The 22500-nt window shown below is 38.3% G+C and overlaps 1 protein-coding gene across 1 annotated transcript in view; it reads right to left on the bottom strand.

The window, feature by feature from the left end:
- The window catches only part of LOC143030015 (uncharacterized), a 217871-nt gene that overhangs the window by 8460 nt on the left and 186911 nt on the right, over positions 1 to 22500 (bottom strand). Inside the window, exon 7 of the mRNA XM_076193222.1 lies at positions 11458 to 11598. Coding sequence (XP_076049337.1) covers positions 11458 to 11598 — 141 coding nt within the window. The remainder of the gene's footprint in view (positions 1 to 11457; positions 11599 to 22500) is intronic.

Raw genomic sequence — 22500 nt, 5'->3', positions numbered from 1 at the left:
TATAGAGAGAAATGAAAGGTATAGAAAAGGAGGATTGATGTACAACAAAACGGATTTTGAAAAACTAAAGAAATTATTTCAAAATGCAAATTGGGAAAAATTCTACATGGAAGAGACAAAAGTGGAAGAGAAATGGGAGATATTGATGGATAACTATAATGAAGGAGTGAATAGGTACGTACTAAGACAGAAACAAGAGAGGGTGTATATTATATTCTGGGTCAAAAGAAGATGCAGTGAGGCAAAAGATAGAAGAGACAAAGCTTGGAAAAGATGGAGAAAAGATAAAAAACCTGGAAAATGGCAAATATATATAAACTATAGAAATGAGTATGCAAAAGTGTAAAGAGAGGAAAAAAGGAACTATGAAAAAGATATTATAGAAAAATGCAAAGAACAACCCAAACTATTCTATAGATATGTGAATGGTAAACTTAAAAATGATCAGGAAATGGTGAAATTACGCCAAGGAAGTACAGAATACACAGAAGATCTAGAAATGGCCGAAGTTATGAATACTTCAAGTTGGTTTTCACTAGAGAGAAGGTACAGGTTGGACTAGTAATTGGTTGAATGGTTTAGAATAGAGAGGTGTTTTAAATGGAAAAACTTCTGGATGGAAAAGTGTTGCAGGTGGAGTTCCTCAGGGTTCCGTTCTTAGGCCACTTCTATTCATAGTATATATAAATGATATAGACCATGGACTAAAATCTACTGTTTCCAAATTTGCTGATGATACAAAAATGTGCGGAGTGGCAAATAATCACTCAAACCAATTAGATATTCAAGAAGATTTAGATAAATTACAGCAATGGTCTGAAAAGTGGCTAATGAAATTTAACACAAGTAAATGCAAGGTAATGCACATAGGTAAAAATAACAGTAAGTACGATTACAAGTTATTTGGAAATTCGTTAACAAAAGTGGATAGTGAAAAAGATCTCGGCGTAATTATCGGTAACGACCTCAAATCATCCAAGCAGTGTATTTCAGCCTCTGAGAAAGCAAATAAGATTCTAGGACTGATTGCGCGATCTTTTGATTTCAAAAGTCCATCACTCATTAACAAGCTATATAAATCGTTAGTTCGTCCACATTTGGAATATGCTGTTTCCGTATGGTCACCGAATCTCGTTAAAGATATTGACAGATTGGAAAAAGTACAACGGCGAGCCACAAAACTGATTCCAAATATCAAAAATAAATCATACGAAAATTGACTAAAACATATGAATCTGTTTTCCCTAAAAAAGCGTAGACTCAGAGGTGACTTGATACAGGTCTTTAAAATTCTAAAGGGAATTGACAACATCAAAAGTGACCAAATTTTTACATTGAATGAGAATCAGACAAGAAACAATGGTCTCAAACTGTCCGGAAATAGATTCAATTTGGAAGTAGGTAGAAACAACTTTGCCAACCGTGTAGTTAATGAATGGAATAAACTTCCTGCACAGGTAGTGCAATGTAGTTCAGTTCGAAGCTTTAAGAATCATTTAGATAATACCTAAGTAAGATGCTGTAATTATTATAATCTATTTTATATTATTTGTTCTTGTTTTGTTATCATTTGTCTGTCTGATTTTCATTTATTATTAGTTATGTGTCAATTTATTATTATTTACTATTTACCTGTTTGTTTATTATTTAACTATACCTATGCATTTATTCATGTATTTTATTTGTTATTTACATTATTATAGTTTTTTATTTATTATTTTATTATTAACAAGATTTTTTTTTTTCGCATCCGACCTAGATATGGATCAAAATTTCTCCTGTCGGCATGCTCCGCCTTTGTAATCCTTTGTAATCCTTTGTACAGTATTGGGACGAAGAAAGCGAAGTGCGATCCCCCCCCCCCCTGAGTGAAATGATAATAACACAAAAAAAAAATAATGGAGCAATTAGCAAACCTTGATGTTAGAAAATCGCACGGCCCGGACGGAAATGCAAATTGGATGATAAAAGAATGCAAAGAACTTAAGAATACCAAAAGACTGGAAAAATGCCAATATTGTACTAATATATAAAGGAGGAAACAAGGAAAAGCCAAATAATTATAGACCGGTCTCACTAAAAGGCACTGTAGCCAAAATTTGTGAGAAAATGATCAAGAACAGATGGGTAAAACACCTGGAAGAAAGTTATTTAATAAATCCAAGACAATTTGGGTTCAGACAGGTAAGATCATCTACGACAAATTTATTCATTTATTTATTTATTTTATTTTATTTTATTCTATTTCATTTATTCATTTATTTATTCATTTTTTACTCAAGACTAATAGATATGATACAAGAAAGGGATAATGGGCTGATTAAGCTTTCTTGGACTTACAAAAAGCTTTCGAAAGGGTACCGCACAATTTTTTTTTTTTTTTTTTTTTTTTTTTTTTTTTTTTTTTAATATAAGAGTGATACAAGGTAACTCGCTAAATTGGATGGAGGACTTTCTGAATGGTAGAAAGATGAGAGTAGTACTCAGAGAAAAGTATTCAGGTTGGAAGGAGGTGATTAGTGAAGTTCCGCAAGGATCTGTATTGGCTCCAATTATGTTCGCTATTTATGTGAATGGCATAGATGATAATGTGAAATGTTACATGAGCTTCTTTGCAGACAATGATAAATTGTTGAGGAAAGTAAAAACCGGAACGGATTACGAATCACTACAGGAAGACCTGAATAAGGGGGAGTTAGAAATGGGAAGGGGACTTCAACATTAAGAAGTGTAGCATAATGGAGTTCTGAAATAGTAAAAATAGAATATCAGGACAATATAAAATTGGAAACAAGGAGGTAAAGAAAGTGGTATCTGAAAAAGATCTGGGAGTAATTATCTCAAATCACTTGTCCTCTGATAAACAAATAAACAAAATTGTCAGAGAATTCTATAACTTGCTAAGATCAATAAAAGTTGTACTTGCCTATTTGGACGAAGAAATTATTAAAATAATATTAGTCACACTGATAAGGCCAAGACGAGAATACGCGGCGACATTGTGGTAACCTACTACCAAAAAAAATATATAGAAAATTGAAAGAATCCAGAGAGCAACCACAAAAATGGCTCCAGCGCTTTCAGACTTGTCATATGAAGAGAGACTGGCTAAATTAGAGTTACCTACTTTGGAGCAAAGAAAAGAGAGAGGCGACCTACTGACCATCTATAGAATCATGAAGGGCACAGAAATACTCGATAGAGAGGACTTGTTAAATTGGGACAAGAGAAACACAAGAGGACATGGAAAGAAACTCAAAAAAGATAGTTATAGAAGAGATCTGAAGAAGAACAGTTTTCCACACAGAGTGGTGGACACTTGGAACAAACTGAACGAAACAGTAGTGTGTGTAAAACCACTCACGAATTTAAGAATAAACAAATTTAAGAGATACAAAGGTGGGACACCACGAACGTAGCTTCCCTTCCCGTAAAATACAACTAGGTAAAATACAACTAAGTAAACACACATACACACACGCACACACACACACACACACACACACACACACACACACACACACACACACACACACACACACACACACACACACACACACACTCGGTGGCGCGGTTGGTAGAGTACCAGACTGTTGTTACGGTGGTGCCAGCGGTACCTGGTTCGAATCCTGCCCAGGGCTGAAATTATTTCAGTATCGCTGCGCTTCGAGTCGTTACTCCAACTCTCGTGGGCGGGGAGTTGGGGGTGTGTGTGCGTGTAAGGTCATAGCATTACCCATAGATCGGTCATACGAGCTCTGAGCTCTCTTCCGGGAGGGAAATAGCTGTCGATCACGAGTCCAACATGTGATCCAAAGACCAAGTGACACACACACACACGCGCGCGCGCGCGCGGCCGCCCACTACGGCGGTCCAAGTTTGAATCCCGCCTAGGGCTGAAATAATTTCAGTATCGCTGCGTTGCGGGTCGTTACTCGAACTCTCGTGGGTGGGGAGTTAGGTGTGTGTGTGCGTGTGAAGTCACAGCATTACCCATAGATTGGTCATATATGACCTCTGAGCTCTCTTCCGGGAGGGTAGTATCTGTCGATCACGAGTCCAACACGTGATCCAAGACCATGGTGAATTATACACACACACACACACACACACACACACACACACACACACACACACACACACACACACACACACATATGTGGTAAGACAAATATGTGAGAAAGCTATAGGAAAGGGGAAGGATGTTTTTTGGGCTTTTATGGATCTGGAAAAGGCTTACGATAGGGTAGACAGAAAGCCACTGTGGGAGGTTATGCAGATATATGGGATAGGAGGAAAGCTTCTAGGAGCTGTCAAGAGTTTTTATGAGAGTAGTAGAGCTTGTGTTATGATTAGAAATGGAGAGAGTGAGTGGTTCGAGGTAAAGGTGGGACTTCGTCAAGGATGCGTTATGTCGCCCTGGCTGTTCAACTTATACATGGATGGGGTAGTGCGATAGGTAAATGCAAGGGTAGTGGGTCAGGGATTGGAGATGGTTAAAGAAAATGGAGAAAAGTGGGAGGTGAGCCAGCTGTTGTTTGCTGACGACACTGCGCTTGTGGCAGGATCGGAGGAGGGATTGAGGAAGTTGGTGACAGAGTTTGGGAGAGTATGTGATAGAAGAAAGCTAAAGATAAATGTGGGTAAAAGTAAGGTGATGAGATGTACAAGGGGTGAAAGTGGCAGTAGACTGGAAGTGAGCATTAAGGGAGAGCGACTGGAGGAAGTGGATAGTTTTAGATACTTGGGTGCAAATGTGGCAGGAAAAGGTGGAGTGAAGGTGGAGGTAGAATGTAGATTGAGAGAAGCAAGTAAATGCCTTGGTGGATTGAAGAGTGTAATGAGGAATAGACATTTGGGAATGGATGCTAAGAGGAGACTGTATGAAGGAGTGATTGTGCCAACAGCACTGTATGGGGCAGAAACATGGAACATAAGAGAGGAATAGAGAAGGAGTTTGAATGTGTTTGAGATGAGGTGTCTGATAAGTATGATGGGGGTTACTAGGCTAGATAGAGTGAGAAATGAGGAGGTGAGGAGAAGAACGGGGGTGGAAAGGGAGTTGGGAGATAGGGTTGATGAAAGAGTATTAGGATGGTTTGGACACATGGAAAGAATGAGTGAAGAAAGACTAGTAAAAGAGGTATGGAAGGCAGATGTGGAGGGAGTGAACATGAAGGGACGTCCTAGGATGAGGTGGATGGATGGGGTGAAGGGGGCTTTGGGGAAGAGGAGAATGTCTGTTGAGGAAGGACGGGAGAGGACAGAAGACAGGGATGAATGGAGAATGGTTGTGTATGGATGATGTTGTGATGCATGAGGTGGAATGGGCGGGGGGATGGGGGGTGAGGTAGTATGTGTGAGCAAAATTTGACGCAGCCCGAAGGGATTTCTCCCCGTCTTCTCCTTTTATGCATGAGGGGACGGAGAGGGGGGTCGCCGATTTAATGAAGCGGCCTTGCTGTGGATGTGCTGTGTCTGGCGACACTGCTTCTGACCCAGGGCAGTGGACAAGGTGCAGTGATGACCCGTCATCCAGGAGGTGCTAAGATAAGAGGGAGGGTGGAGGGGTGTGGAGTGTATTCAGGGATGGAATGGGTGGGAATGATTTTATGCCTTTTCCTTTTTGGCTACCTCCCTTGTAAGGGGGAAAAAGCCTTGGTATATGTATGTATATATAAATATATATATATATATATATATATATATATATATATATATATATATATATATATATATATATATATAAACACAATCCGCACATATTCCACACGCGCACACACACACACACACACACACACACACACACACACACACACACACACACACACACACACACACACACACACACACATATATATATATATATATATATATATATATATATATATATATACATATATACAACACACACACTCACACTATTGTCATCGTTGTCGAGATTTCGATACCTTTTTTCCCGACTAGAAAATACATTTATTTGCCGTCCGAACACTGTGTGGAGAGTGCATAAGATAATTAACACTAACGGCCACATTTTCATAATGGAATCTATGATTTTTCAAGGCAGTTTCGCCCACAAGTGTACCTCACGTTTCGCTGTTTCGTATTTCTTTTCTTTGCCCGCACATGTTTTCCTTCCTTTCTTGTCCGATTCTCATCCTTTTAGCAGCCATACCCCCTCTTTTACAGCTCCTCTTTTACTGCCTATCCTCCTTCCTATTCGTGTGGCCTCCCTTCCTCTCTCTTCACTTCCCTTCCCTTGTATCTATATTCTTTCTTCCTTTTCCTTTGTTTGGGAAGGTGGAAGGGAAGAGAAAGGAATGAGATAGGAGGGAGAGTGATAAAGGGAAAGGATTGGAAGGAGTGCAAAAGAAAGAGAAAAGGGGAAAGGGAAGGAGGAAGGGAGGAGGAAAAGGAGAAAGGGAAGATGGAAAGGAAGAAGGGAGGAAGGGGAAGAAGGGGAAAGGGTGGGATGAAGGAAAGGAAGGAAAGGGCCTGAGAGGTTGAGGACAACTGAAGCCTGAATTGAAGTTGAAGCCGCGTAGCAGCAGGTCAGCTGAGACTCGGGTAGGCTAAAAGAGAATTTAACACTTATTTTTTCTCCAGGATTTAGGTCAAATTTGTTACATTTCTGGCCGCCGCTTCGCGTTTCTGCTTTTAAAACCCTGACCCGTAGATGTCAAAGAGCTTTCTCATCATAATCTTTTTGTACTGGCTGTCGCCAAGCGATTTTACCTAGCCAAGGGGGATCCTCAGAGCCAATTGCGATTTACCAACAGTCGCTGCTGGGGATCCTTGCTAGATTATTTCTTTTGGTTCCGCCAATCGATTTTACACAGTTGAGGGGAAAGACCCCCAACCCCACCGCTGCCGTCTTTGGTTCAAAGTTTATTTGGTATCTCTAGTTTCACGTCACTCGAGACTTCGGGGGGAGAGGGAGGGGGCTGAGGTTAATCCTTTTTGACTAAATTTGGTTAAAATAACGTGGTTAGCGCCCGCTGAGTGCGCCCTCCGTCCAAGTGACCTACATAACCGGAAGTGAAGTCACGATGACAAGAGTCAGGGTTGCAACAGATCATTATGGTCTGACCTGAGATCAAAAAGACATCTATCTACCTATATACCAATAGGCTAATACGGGATTAGATGAAATTGAGACTAGATCTTCCAATGTTACGTGAAGCGTGGTCGGGGACTAGTACAGTCCTTTTGAACCATCACCATGTAGCATGGTTGCTAGCGTCTTGGCCTCGTGATTATCGACGCATGGGTCAGGGTTCGTATCCCATGGCGGAGCTTCTAAAAATGTTCAGGCTTCTTCCTCCTAACAAGGGAGGTGGCCAGCCAAGGTAAGCACATATTTCCTTTTAATCTTGGCTCCTTGTAACTGAAGGGTCATCCTTTTTCCTACCTACTGCCGGGTAAGAAGCAATGCAGCAAAACTCAGCACATCCACACCAGGACACGCAGCTTTATTTACACGACAACCGTCCCTCCTCGTTCCCTCATGCAAAAATAGAGAATGAAGAGGATTCTCTTCGGGACGCGTTAATTTTTATTCCATTCACAACTATTTTCCACTCACACCTATCTCTTGCCTTCTCCCTTTCCTGATATACAGACCTTCTTCTTTTACTAAAACCCCCCCTTCATCCCATCCACCCTTCTCATTCTTGGTCTACCTCTCAGATTCACTCCATCTACCTTTGCCTTCCACACTCTTTTTACTTGTCTTTCCTCATTCATTCATTCATTCCATGTGCCCAAACCATCCCAATATTCTTTCATCTATTTGCCAACTCCCTTTCACCCCTGCTCTCACCATCTCCTTATTTCTCACTCAATCCATTCTCGTCACCCTCCCCCCACTCAATACTTTTCACATACTTCATCTCAAACACATTTAGATTTCTCCTTTCTGCCTCCATTAAATTCCAAGTTTCTGCCCCATGCAGTGCTGTAGGCATAATCACTCCTTCAAAAAGTCTTCTTTTCGCACCCATCCCTAGATAGTCATTTCTCATGACATTTTTCATTTCTGCCAGACATTCACTTGCTTCCCTCACTCTACAGTTTACTTCAACTACTACTCCTCCATTTTCTGCCACATGGAACCCCAAATACTTGAAACTATCCACTTTTTCTAACCCCTTTAAGACTTCTCTCCAGCTTACAGCCACCTTCACCCCTTAAACATCTCTTCATCTTGCTTTAACCATATTTACTCTCAAACTCCTCCTATTGAATGCCTTCCTAAACTCCGTCACCAGCTGCCTCAGATCCTCCTCTGATCCCGCCACAAGGGCAGTGTCATCAGCAAACAACAACTGGCTCACCTCCCACTTCCCTCCAGTCTCTCTAACCTTGTCCAATCCACTGCCCGTCACCCTCGCATCTACCTTCCATACCAGCCTATCCATATGCACATTGAACTGCAATGGCAATATAACACAAACCTGGCGATTGAAGTCAAGCTTATAGGCCTGTAGTTATTTGGTTTCTTTTTGTCACCTTTTTTGAATATGGGAGTAACGTTAGCTAGCTTCCATTCTCTTGGGACATCTCTGGATATGATGAATTTCTTGAAAATAATTTCTAATGGAACAACAATCTCATTTTTCATTTCCTTAAGATTCTTGGATGCCAACCGTCAGGCCCTGGTGTTTATTAACTTTGAATTTTTCTATACATATTTTAATTTTTCTTTTGTTATATTTACAGTAGTGAGCTGTACATATACATGTACATATATATACATATACATATACATATACATATACATATACATATACATATACATATACATATACATATACATATACATATACATATACATATAATACATATACATATACATATACATATACATATGCATACATATACATATACATATACATATACATATACATATACATATACATATACATATACATATACATATACATATAATACATATACATATACATATACATATACATATACATAACCACAAGCATGCCACATTCTGCCACACCACGAACCCGGAGGCTCTCCAGTGCACGTTACATTTCGTCACGGCCGGAAATACCAGATGACTTCCCCCAAAGTGATTAGCAAGTAAGAAACTCTAGTATAAAACTTAGAACTTTAACAAGACTCATCGGATTAATTCTTATCCTAACAAGATACAACATCCCTATAGCTACTGAAGAAGGGTCTTGAACCTGATATTGCGATCTAGCAAATATGACTACATACAGCCAAGTTATAAATTTCCTTTCTATGGAACACAAATTTATAATAAGGTATATGGAAAATATACATTAGAGAAAAACTCCTGCCCAAATACACTTATAATATACATATACATATACATTTAAATATACATATACATATACATTTAAATATACATATACATATACATTTAAATATACATATACATATACATTTAAATATACATATACATATACATTTAAATATACATATACATATACATTTAAATATACATATACATATACATTTAAATATACATATACATATACATTTAAATATACATATACATATACATTTAAATATACATATACATCTACATTTAAATATACATATACATATACATTTAAATATACATATACATATACATTTAAATATACATATACATATACATTTAAATATACATATACATATACATTTAAATATACATATACATATACATTTAAATATACATATACATATACATTCAAACAATTATACATATACATACACATTTAAATATACATAAACATATACATTTAAATATACATATACATATACATTTAAATATACATATACACATACATTTAAATATACATATACACATACATTTAAATATACATATACACATACATTTAAATATACATATACACATACATTTAAATATACATATACACATACATTTAAATATACATATACACATACATATACATATACATATACACATACATTTAAATATACATATACACACACATTTAAATATACATATACACATACATTTAAATATACATATACACATACATTTAAATATGCATATACACATACATTTAATTATACATATACACATACATTTAAATATACATATACACATACATTTAAATATACATATACACATACATTTAAATATACATATACACATACATTTAAATATACATATACACATACATTTAAATATACATATACACATACATTTAAATATACATATACACATACATTTAAATATACATATACACATACATTTAAATATACATATACACATACATTTAAATATACATATACACATACATTTAAATATACATATACACATACATTTAAATATACATATACACATACATTTAAATATACATATACACATACATTTAAATATACATATACACATACATTTAAATATACATATACACATACATTTAAATATACATATACACATACATTTAAATATACATATACACATACATTTAAATATACATATACACATACATTTAAATATACATTTACACATACATTTAAATATACATATACACATACATTTAAATATACATATACACATACATTTAAATATACATATACACATACATTTAAATATACATATACACATACATTTAAATATACATATACACATACATTTAAATATACATATACACATACATTTAAATATACATATACACATACATTTAAATATACATATACACATACATTTAAATATACATATACACATAAATGTACATATACACATACATTTAAATGTACACATACACATACATTTAAATATACATATACACATACATTTAAATATACATATACACATACATTTAAATATACATATACACATACATTTAAATATACATATACACATACATTTAAATATACATATACACATACATTTAAATATACATATACACATACATTTAAATATACATATACACATACATTTAAATATACATATACACATACATTTAAATATACATATACACATACATTTAAATATACATATACACATACATTTAAATATACATATACACATACATTTAAATATACACATACACATACATTTAAATATACACATACACATACACATACACATACATTTAAATATACACATACACATACACATACACATACATTTAAATATACACATACACATACACATACACATACACATACACATACACATACACATACACATACACATACACATACACATACACATACATATACATATACATAAACATAAACATAAACATAAACATATACATATACATATACATATACATATACATATACATATACATATACATATACATATACATATACATATACATATACATATGCATATACATATACATATACGTATACATATACATATACATATACATATACATATACACATACGCATGCACATACACATACACATACATAAAGATAATAAGTGCATGATTTCGGTCTTACCTGGACGGGCGACACAGCCGCCTGTAGCGCGGGCGGCCTCGGCGGGCGTGTACGTGGGAGAAGACCGAGAAGGACAGGCGTGGCTACTGCCGCCCCGATCACCTGCGCAACGCCGTGCAGGAGAGCCCTCGTCGGTGACACCTGCGGAGGGGAAGAAGACAGACACATCAAATAGAGTGAAACAGATGTCTTTTTCATTATATCATAACTACTCTATGAGGTATGAGAAAGAAACTGGATAGTGGTCTTCCAGAGAAGGAAGAAACGAATTGATGAAGTAAAAATAACGCGCCATGAAGCATAAAAATGAAAATGCAGAGTAGAACACATTTGTAGGACATCCTTCCGAACTGAATGCAACTATTAGGCATTAACAAGAAGAGAGCCACAAAAGTTTTAGGGCACATTGAAGAATCGGATTGAGCAGAACAAGACCAATTTAATGTTTTTTTTTTTTTTTTTTTTTTTTTTTTTTTTTTTTTTTTTTTTTTTTTTTTTTTTTTTTAATCAATGACGTCTGTATGGTTGATGTCAGGTACCACTGATGTGTCACAGATAATTTCGAGCTAGTCCCCATTGTGGGTTGTATTGGTTATATATAAGAGAAAGCAGAACGATTATTGTTGTTCCTATGGCGGTAGGGGGTGGGGATGGCATATAAATGAGCCTTGTATTTATTGCGTGTTCCAAGTAAAAGAATTACCGTTTTAGCGACGACGGCTGGATGGCAAGACTCATCTATTATGCACAGCAGCTAAATGAACTTTCTATCTTTTTTTCCATTAGCCCCTTAGCTAATGGTGGGGGAGCGGTAGGGGGGCGATGAATAAAATAGCATGGCGGCAACCGGAAGGGTGCCACCCGGCACGGAAGGGGATAAACTAAATGATAAGCTGAGGTGGGGGTAAGGGTAGGGGGCGGGGAGGAGAGAGTTATGGAGACCAATTCGCATGCTCGCTGCTGCTATGCAAGGAAGTGTCACCTGGTACGGAAGGGCTTGTGTGTGTGTGTGTGTGTGTGTGTGTGTGTGTGTGTGTGTGTGTGTGTGTGTGTGTGTGTGTGTGTGTGTGTGTGTGTGTGTGTGTGTGTGTGTGTGTGTGTGTGTGTGTGTGTGTGTGTGTGTGTGTGTGTGTGTGTTAGTGTGTGTGTGTGTGTGTGTGTGTGTGTGTGTGTGTGTGTGTGTGTGTGTGTGTGTGTGTGTGTGTGTGTGTGTGTGTGTGTGTGTGTGTGTGTGTGTGTGTGTGTGTGTGTGTGTGTGTGTGTGTGTGTGTGTGTGTGTGTGTGTGTGTGTGTGTGTGTGTGTGTGTGTGTGTGTGTGTGTGTGTGTGTGTGTGTGTGTGTGTGTGTGTGTGTGTGTGTGTGTGTGTGTGTGTGTGTGTGTGTGTGATTCACCATTGTCTTGGATCACGTGTTGGACAGCTATTACCCTCCCGGAAGAGAGCTCAGAGCTCACATATGACTGACCTATGGGTACTGCTGTGGCCTTATACGCACACACACACCCAACTCCCCACCCACGATAGTTGGAGTAACGACTTGCAGCGCAGTGATACTGAAATTATTTCAGCCTTGAGCGGGATGCGCGCGTGCGTGTGTGCAGATACCAGTAGAGAGTAATGGCTCTTTTCTCTTTTGCTAGGTTCTCCCTGCTCTCTTTTCCTATTTCCGCCTTTTCTCTGACGCACCATTTTCTTTCTTTGTGTGCGCTTACTTTTCCTTCTCCCCTCCAAGTCACTATTTGCATGCAGTCTCTCGGCGCGTCTCCTTCGCTTTCTCCATGTAATATCGGCGTGTCGCCGCTCGAGCAAAGGGCCGCCTCCATGCAACAACATATCTTGTTTTGTTTTTCCTGGCGTGTCCTTTCCCCTTAGGTTCCTCAAACAAATATGAAGTAATCCAATTACGTATATTTTCCCTTTTTTCTAATGCATTCGTGTGTAACGCCCGTGCCATGTCACTTCCATACTTCGAGAGCGCGCTCACACACACACACACACACACACACACACACACACACACACACACACACACACACACACACACACACACACACACACACACACACACACACACACACACACACACACACACACACACACACATACACGCACACACACACACACAATAGGCAGCAGCTAATAACTGGAAAGAGCTCTTTTCATGGTGCTTTGCCGGCCTCGGTGCCGCTACTCCTGGGGTACTAATTAAGAATTTTGTTCTGGCTAATGACAGACGATTTAATTCATCTATTGTATTGTATACATGCATGCATATGTATATGTATACATGTATGTATGTATGTATGTATGTATGTATGTATGTATGTATGTATGTATGTATGTATGTATGTATGTATGTATGTATGTATGTATATACATATACTGAATGGTTCCCAGTGAACAGATTAATATCTTTTCAATATTCTATGAATAGAAGGGGCCCAAGAACGGAACCCTGAGGAACTCCACTCGTAACATTTTTCCATCCAGAAGTTTTCCATTTAAAACAACTCTCTGTTTTCGATCATTCAACCAATTACTAGTCCAACTTAATAGGCTACCACTTACTCCGTGTGAAGCTAATTTAGTAAGTAGTCGTTCGTTGGGGACGGTATTAAAAGCGTTTGCAAAATCTAGATATATTAAATCTATATTGTTTCTTTTGTCAAAATTCGAGATAACTGTGTTGTAGAATTCGAGTTAGTCACGCAAGAATGTTTCCGTCTGAAACCATGTTGGCTATCATTTATCAAACAGTTACTTTCTAAATGATGTTCGATAGAATCTCTGATGATAGTTTCCATCATTTTTCCTACGATTGAAGTCAAACTAATAGGCCTGTATTTATTTTGTTTCTTTTTGTCGCCTTTTTTGAATATGGAAGTAACGTTAGCTAGCTTCCATTCTCTTAGGACATCTCTGGATATGATGGATTTCTTGAAAATAATTTGTAATGGAACAACAATCTCATTTTTCATTTTCTTCTTGGACGCCAACCGTCAGGCCCTGGTGTTTTATTAACTTTGAGTTTCTCTATACACCTTTTAATTTTTTCTTTTGTTATATTTACCGTAGTGAGTAAGTTTACCCTAGACTTTTCACAGGTTTCAGTTTTGAGTTTACTTTGAGGTGTTTCGTTTACGAATACTGAGCTAAAATAATTGTTTAAAATATCACACATTCCTTCATTTGAATATTCAAGTTGACCGTCAGCAGATAATAATGGACAAATGTGATGCCTAACAACCTTTTTATCTTTAATGTAACTATAGAATTCTTTGGAATTCTCTTTGGATTTATCAGCGATATTCATTTCGTATTGTCGGTTTCGTTTTTTAGCCTTTTTTAAATCTCACTGCATTAATTCATAACTTTGGGTCATTAGATGCACCCGGGCACTTATATTTCTTGTAAGCCTGTCTCTTTTTGGCAACATTTTTTTCAGTTTCTTTGTCAAGCCATTTTGGGCGAGCCTGATTTGGGGGACGTCTGTCCTTAAAAGGAATGTAAGTATGAATAATTTTATTAAGCGTATTTTGAAATATTTCCCACATCTGATCTAAAGGTCTTTCGCTTAATTTTGCCTCCCAATCTGTAAGCTGAAGCTCCTGACGTAGTCCTATGAAATGAGCTTTACTGAAATCGGGTATTTTAGATACACAAGTTTCTATTCCAAATTTTTTTTAGTAGTTTGAATCTAAGTTGTGATCGCTATTTGCAACAGTTTCACCGACTTCTACATCGGTTATCATGCTTTCGAGGCTAGTGATCAATAGATCAAGTAAGTTTCCATGCCTTGTGGGCTCTTTTACATGCTGAATTTAGTCATTGTCACCTAAAAAAATCAATCAAGCGACTACCTATAGGGCCATGTTCAAGGGTCATCCAATCAATGTCAGTAAAATTGAAATCACCCATTATCAGTAAATTCCGGTTGCAGAAACTAGACAGTTCTTGAAATAATAGTTTGTAGTCTGCTAATGATAATGTCTTTGGTCTAAATATTACACCTACATTCATTTTTTGTCCATTTGTATGGGTTAATTCTACCAACAAACTATCATATTCATTCTGTTTTACTTTCTCTAAAACACAAGCATGGACAGTGCTATTAACATACAACAGAATATCCCCACCTTTCTTGTGGTTTCTATCATGATGAAAGTGTTTAAATCCCGCAAAAATTAAATTCAGCTTCAAACTCTTTACCATTTAACCACGTCTCGGTTATTCCTATCATATCAAGATTTTCGCTTTTGACATACGCCTGTATTTCTTTAAATGTGTTCCTAATACTACGAGCATTAAAGTACATTGTTTTAAGAAACTCGTGATTATTTTTTTACACGTTTTGAGTTTCAATATCATGCTTTACATTATATTTTTGTCTTTTTTATTGACACCTTGCTCTATATTGATATTTGGTCCTTCATTGACATTCAATGCCTCATTAACATTTCTCCCATCAAAATTAACATTTCCCCAATCACGGACGTCTGGTCGTTCACGGTCATCCGATCTCTTTTGTACACTTTTTCCCCCTACCTCACCGCGTTTCACACCGGTCTCCCGTCGTTTATTGACATTCTGTCCGGCATCCCTTCCCAAAATTATATTTTGTCCTCCATTGACATTATATCCTACCGTGATATAAGTGAATGGAATTCTCCTTAGATTCTGGCGCCAAAATCAGAGGATACAATGTGTCCAGTTATTGATTATAGAGAATTGAGTAAATAGACTGTACCCAATAGATTACCGTTACCGGTAATAAAAGACATACGAGTTTGGGAACCGAGAATAAGTATTTTAGCACTATACTGTAGATATAACTTCTGCGTTCTGGCAGATCGAGTTGCATGAAGAATTCACTGCCTTTTCTACACCAATGGGGCACTATGCGTTCAAACGAATGCCATTTGGGCTATGTTGTAGTCCACTCCTCTCCACCCTCTTCCTTCCCTCTTATTTTGGCACCTGCTGGATGACGGGTTCATCCCTACATCTCACCCACTACCCTGGGTCAGAAGCAGTGTCACAGCACATCCACAGCAAGGCCGCTTCATTAAATCGGCGACTCCCCTCTCCGTCCCCTCCTGCAGAAAAGGAGATGGGGAGAAATCCCTTCGGGCTACGTCAAAAATATTTCTCACACATACTCCCTCACCCTCCATCCCTCACCCATTTCACCTCATGCATCACAGTATCATCCATATACAGCCATTCTCCATTCACCCCTATATTCTGTCCTCTCCCGTCTTTCCTCAACAGACATTACCCCCTTTCCCAATGCCCCTTTTACCCCATCCATCCATCTCATCCTAGGTCGACCCTTCATGTTCACTTTTTCCACCTCTGTCTTCCACACCTCTTTTACTAGTCTTTCATTCATTCTCTCTATATGTCTAAACCATCCCAATACTCTTTCATCAACCCTATATCCCAACTCCCTTTCCAACCCTCTTGCTCCTCCTCACCTCCTCATTTCTCACTCTATCTAGCCTAGTAACCCCTACCATATTTCTCGGGCACCTCATCTGAAACACATTCAAATTTCCCATTTCTTCCTCTCTTATGTCCCATGTTTCTGCTCCATATAGTGCTGTCTGCACAAACACTCCTTCATACAATATCCTTTTTTCATTCATTCCCAAATGTCTATTTCTCATTACACTTTTTAGTCCCCCAAGGCATTTACTTGCTTCACTCAATCTACATTCTATCTCCACCTCCGTTCCTCCCTTTCCCACTACATTTGCACCCAAATATCTAAAACTATCCACTTCCTCCAGTCTCTCTCCCTTAATACTCACTTCCAATCTCCTGCCACTTTCTCCCTTTGTACATCTCATCACCTTACTTTTACCCGCATCTATCTTCAACTTCCTTCACTCACACACGTTCCCAAACTCTGTCACTAACTTCCTCAATCCCTCCTCTGATCCTGCTACATATGCAGTGTCGTCCGCAAACAACAGCAGGCTTATCTTCCACAGTTCTTCGTTTTCTTTATCCATCTCCAATTCCTGACCCACTACTTTTGCCTTTTCCTCTCGCACCACCCCATTCATGTATAAATTGAACAGCCAAGGCGACATAACACATCCCTCACGAAGTCCCACCTTTACCTAAAACCACTCACTCTCTCCATTTCTAATCCTAACTCACGCTTTACTACTCTCGTAAAAATTCTTGACAGCTACTAAAAGCTTTCCTCCTATTCCATATATCTGCAATACCTCCCATAGTGCCTTCCTGTCTACCCTGTCATAAGCTTTTTCCAAATCCTTACATTTTCCTATAGCTTTCTCACATATCTATCTTACCACAAAAATCTGATCTACGCAACCCCTATCTGTCCTAAACCCACACTGTTCCTCACCAATTACTCCCTCTGTTCTTGTCCTAATCCTCTCAATCAAGACCCTCCCATAAACCATCCCAACTACACTTAATAATGTAGAAAAATATATAGGTTTCTTGGAATTGACAGGATATTATAGGAAATTTATCCAGGGATATGCTGACATAGCTAATCTATTAAGTTTTTTGTTAAGCAAAGATTCAAAGTTCATGTGGGGACCCGCACAACAGCAAGCTTTTGACAAGTTGAAAGATAAACTTACTAGTTCGCCAACCCTGTGGTGGGGGAAAAGAATGCTGCCACCAAGTTTTCCCACTTGGTTCGTAAGAGGCGACAAAAAAGGGGACGGGGTATAGGATTAGGAATCCTGCTACCTGTAGCCCCACAGGAGACATTCCTAAAAAAAAAAGTAAAGGCATAAGAAGGTTTAGGAGTTTTCCAACCGGTACCCTAAGGTTTGGGTATTTTAAGGTGCGTAGATGTGGTACAGATGAGAGTAAAAAAGAAGAGATAGTCAGTATGTTTGTGAGAAGAAAGATGGATGTGTTGGCATTGAGTGAAACTAAGTTGAAAGGGAGTGGCGAATGTAGTTGGGAGGTACTCAGGAGTAAAGAGAAGACGAGGAAGAGAAGGGGTGGATATACTAGTAAGTGAAGAGATAGGTAAGCGTGTAGTGGGATGGAAGGAGGTTTCTTCAAGGTTGATGTGGATGAAGGTGAAGCTGGGAAGGGAGATGTGGGTTTTTGTAAGTGCATATGGGCCTGGTAGTGAGAAGAGCGTAGGGGAAAGGGAGCCTTTTTGGATGGATTTAAATGAGTGCATAGAGGGACTAGGGAGAAATTTTTATGTAATTCTATTGGGAGACATTAATGCTAGGTTAGGAAATGAACCAATAGACGGAGTATTCTCCACTGCAATTTTTTCCTGGAACTCCAAACTTCTCAATCACTCCGATTGAGAAGTTTGGAGTTCCAGGAAAAAATCGCAGTGGAGAATTGATGGTGGAGATGTGTCTAGAAAGAGAATTGATAATAGCAAATACAGTGTTTAGAAAAAGAAAGTCAAGCATAAGTGCACATGGGAAAGGGTGGTGGATGGAAGGGTGGCAGATAGAGCGTAAAGTGATGAAATGTACAAAGGGAGAATGTGGTACCAGACTGGAAATGAGTATTAAGGAAGGGAAACTGGAGAAAGTGGATAGTTTTAGATATTTGGGTGCGAATGTGGCAGGAAAGGGAGGAGTGGGGGTGGAGGTAGAATGTAGATTGAAAGAAGCGAGTAAATGCCTTGGGGAACTAAAAAGTATAATGAGAAATAGACATTTGGGAATGGATGCTAAGAGGAGATTGTATGAAGGAGTGCTTGTGCCGACAGCACTGTATGGGGCAGAAACATGGAACATAAGATAGAAAGAGAGAAGGAGTTTGAATGTGTTTGAGATGAGGTGTGCCCGAGAAGTATGATAGGGGATACTAGGCTAGATAGAGTGAGAAACGAGGAGGTGAGGAGGAAAACAGGGTTGGAAAGGGAGTTGGGAGATAGGGTTGATGAGAATATTGGAGTATTGGGATGGTTTGGACACATGGATAGAATGAGTAAAGAAAGATTAGTAAAAGAGGTGTGGAAGGCAGAGGTGGAAAAAGTGAACATGAGAGGGCGTCCTAGGATGAGATGGATGGATGGGGTAAAAGGGGCATTGGGAAAGAGGGGAATGTCTGTTGAGGAAGGACGAGAGAGGACTGAAGATAGGGGTGAATGGAGAAGGGCTGTGTATGAATGATGCTGTGATGCATGAGGGGGAGCGGGTGGGGGATGGAGGGTGAGGGAGTATGTATGAGAAATAAATTGACGCAGCCCGAAGGGATTTCTCCCCATCTTCTCCTTTTCTGCATGTATGTATGTATGTATGTATGTATGTATGTATGTATGTATGTATGTATGTATGTATGTATGTATGTATGTATGTATGTATGTATGTATGTATGTATGTATGTATGTATGTATGTATGTATGTATGTATGTATGTATGTATGTATGTATGTATGCTACCTCCCGTGTAAGGGAAAAAAGCCTTTGGTATATATTTGTAGATATGTATGTTTGTATGTATGTATGTATGTATGTATGTATGTATGTATGTATGTATGTATGTATGTATGTATGTATGTATGTATGTATGTATGTATGTATGTATGTATGTATGTATGTATGTATGTATGTATGTATGTATGTATGTATGTATGTATGTTTGTATGTATGTATGTATGTATGTATGTATGTATGTATGTATGTATGTATGTATGTATGTATGTATGTATGTATGTATGTATGTATGTATAAACCAAATACCATAAACCCCAAACATTTTGCTAAGATATTATTTGTAGATTTTTCAAGTGCCTTCAACACCATACAGCTGTACATAATGATGCAAAAGTTAGATAATATGAACGTACCGGGTGCTTCAGAAAAAATGCCACAATTTGTTTCGACTGTGAAAATCGTAATTTTTGCTTTACCAATATTTCCTTTTCAGGGCTTGTTAACTACCTAATGACAATTTTAATCGTGTTTTTCTTTTTTAGATCAGCTGTAGAATGTTCACTTTAAAACAGAAGCAAAGAATTGTGCAATTCTGGTACGAGACATATCCGTACGTGGAGGTTCGTCGCAAATTCCAGAACGAATTTGGACTTCACCGTAGCATCAGAACACTGGACAACAAGTCAATCTGGAGGATTGTTAAACACTTCGAAAAGGAGCAAACACTCCACAATTGCAACAAGGGTAGAAGTGGCGCAAAACCAATCCTCACGCCAGAGAAACGCCGGCAAATCAAGGACTCAGTTGTGAGAAGCACCAAATGTCTTATCGCAGACGGGCACAAGAGCTAAGCCTTTCACCAACCACACTGCTGCGCTCCATGAGGAATGATCTGAAGCTCTTCCCCTACAGGATTTCCACTCATCATGTCTTGAAGGATGAGGACAAGACCAGGCGCATTGAAATGTGTGAGTGGTTGGACGAGAAGCTGGAGCGCTCACCTGGGTGGTTGAACAACATCTGGTTCAGTGATGAGGCTCATTATCACCTCAATGGGACGGTAAACAATCACAATAACGTTTTCTGGGGCGAGGAGCCTCCTGAGGAGATGAGTGAGAAACATCTGAAGGGCGCCAAAGTGACTGCATGGATCGCATTCAACCCCAGACATGGTCTTCTCGGACCGTACTGGTTTCAGGACGGGCGTGGCAAGACAGTGACAGTCAACAGCGAGCGTTACTGTGAAATCATCAACAAGTTCAACACTGAACTTGGTCAAAGGTTCACTGTCCACCAGAAGAGCAGAATGTGGTTTCAGCAAGATGGAGCTACGCCCCATACAGCTCACGATTCTCTCGCCTTGCTGAAGGAGCTTTTCGGATCCCACGTGATCAGTTTCCGCACAACACACGAGTGGGCACCTCATAGCCCTGACCTCAATTCCTTTGACTTTTGGTTCTGGGGAGCGTCTAAGGGAGAGGTGTGTGCAAACAAGCCAACCACCCTTGACCAGTTATAGCAGAGTGTCGAAGCTTATGCAGACAATGTGACGGCGGAGACATGCCGCAAATTTGCGGAGAATTTCTGCCTCCGGATCAAAGCATGTTTTAATCGACGTGGTGCTCACATCAAGCACGTGCACTTCAAGAAGTTTGCTTGAGTGCTGAACAAATTGCCATCATGTTAGCTTTTCAGAATGCTAAAGTTTGTTCTTGCATCTCTGTCCGTTCTTAAATAAACTGAGATCAAATTTGTGGCATTTTTTCTGGAACACCCTATAAATGCCAACCTGATATTATGGATTAATGATTTTCTCACATGTAGACCACAATATGTTAAATTTCTTGATACTAAATCAGATGTCGTTATTACAAACACAGGTGCTCCACAGGGATGTGTATTGTCACCCATATTATTCCCTTTATACACTAGTGACTGTCGATGCCGTGCCAATAATTGTCAACTTTTTAAATACGCAGATGATACTGCCCTTACTAGCCTGTGTACTAATAATGATATCATGTATCGAGAAAAAGTAGAACGTTTCAATGAATGGTGTAATGACAACTACCTCTAATTTAATGTTAAGAAGACAAAGGAAATGGTTATTGATTTTAGTACCACACAAGTTGCTCAATAGTCATTAAATATAAATGGGGAACTTGTAGATACTGTTAATGAATACAAATATCTTGGCACGATCATAGATAATAAGTTCAGTTTTAATAGTAATGCGGAGGTAGTGTACAAAAAAATAAATTCCAGAATGTACTTTGTAAGGAAATTGTACAAACTTAGAATTGACACAAAAATCATGAATTTATTCTATTCCGTTGTAGTACAGTCCGTCAGTTCATTCTCTATCACCTGTTGGTATGGCAACTGCAGCGTAAATTTAGAAAATAAACTTACAAGAGTAATAAAGAACCGTGGAAAAATGGGTGTTAAAATATGATTTCATTGCTGGACATATACAAAAGGAGTACAATCCAAAGATGCCATGTAATTATCAATGGTGCAACACTCCCACTGAAGGACAGTTACCAAATGTTACCTTTAAGAAAAAGACTGAGCTCACTGAAAAGCAGAACAGCAAGGTTTTCTAAATCCTTTTTACCAACTAGTATAAGAATCCTA

This window comes from Oratosquilla oratoria, chromosome 11 (genome assembly GCF_046742065.1).
Source record: "Oratosquilla oratoria isolate Oo_2021 chromosome 11, ASM4674206v1, whole genome shotgun sequence".
Taxonomy (NCBI): Eukaryota; Metazoa; Arthropoda; class Malacostraca; order Stomatopoda; family Squillidae; genus Oratosquilla; species Oratosquilla oratoria.
This window is presented reverse-complemented; position numbering and strand designations above follow the sequence as displayed.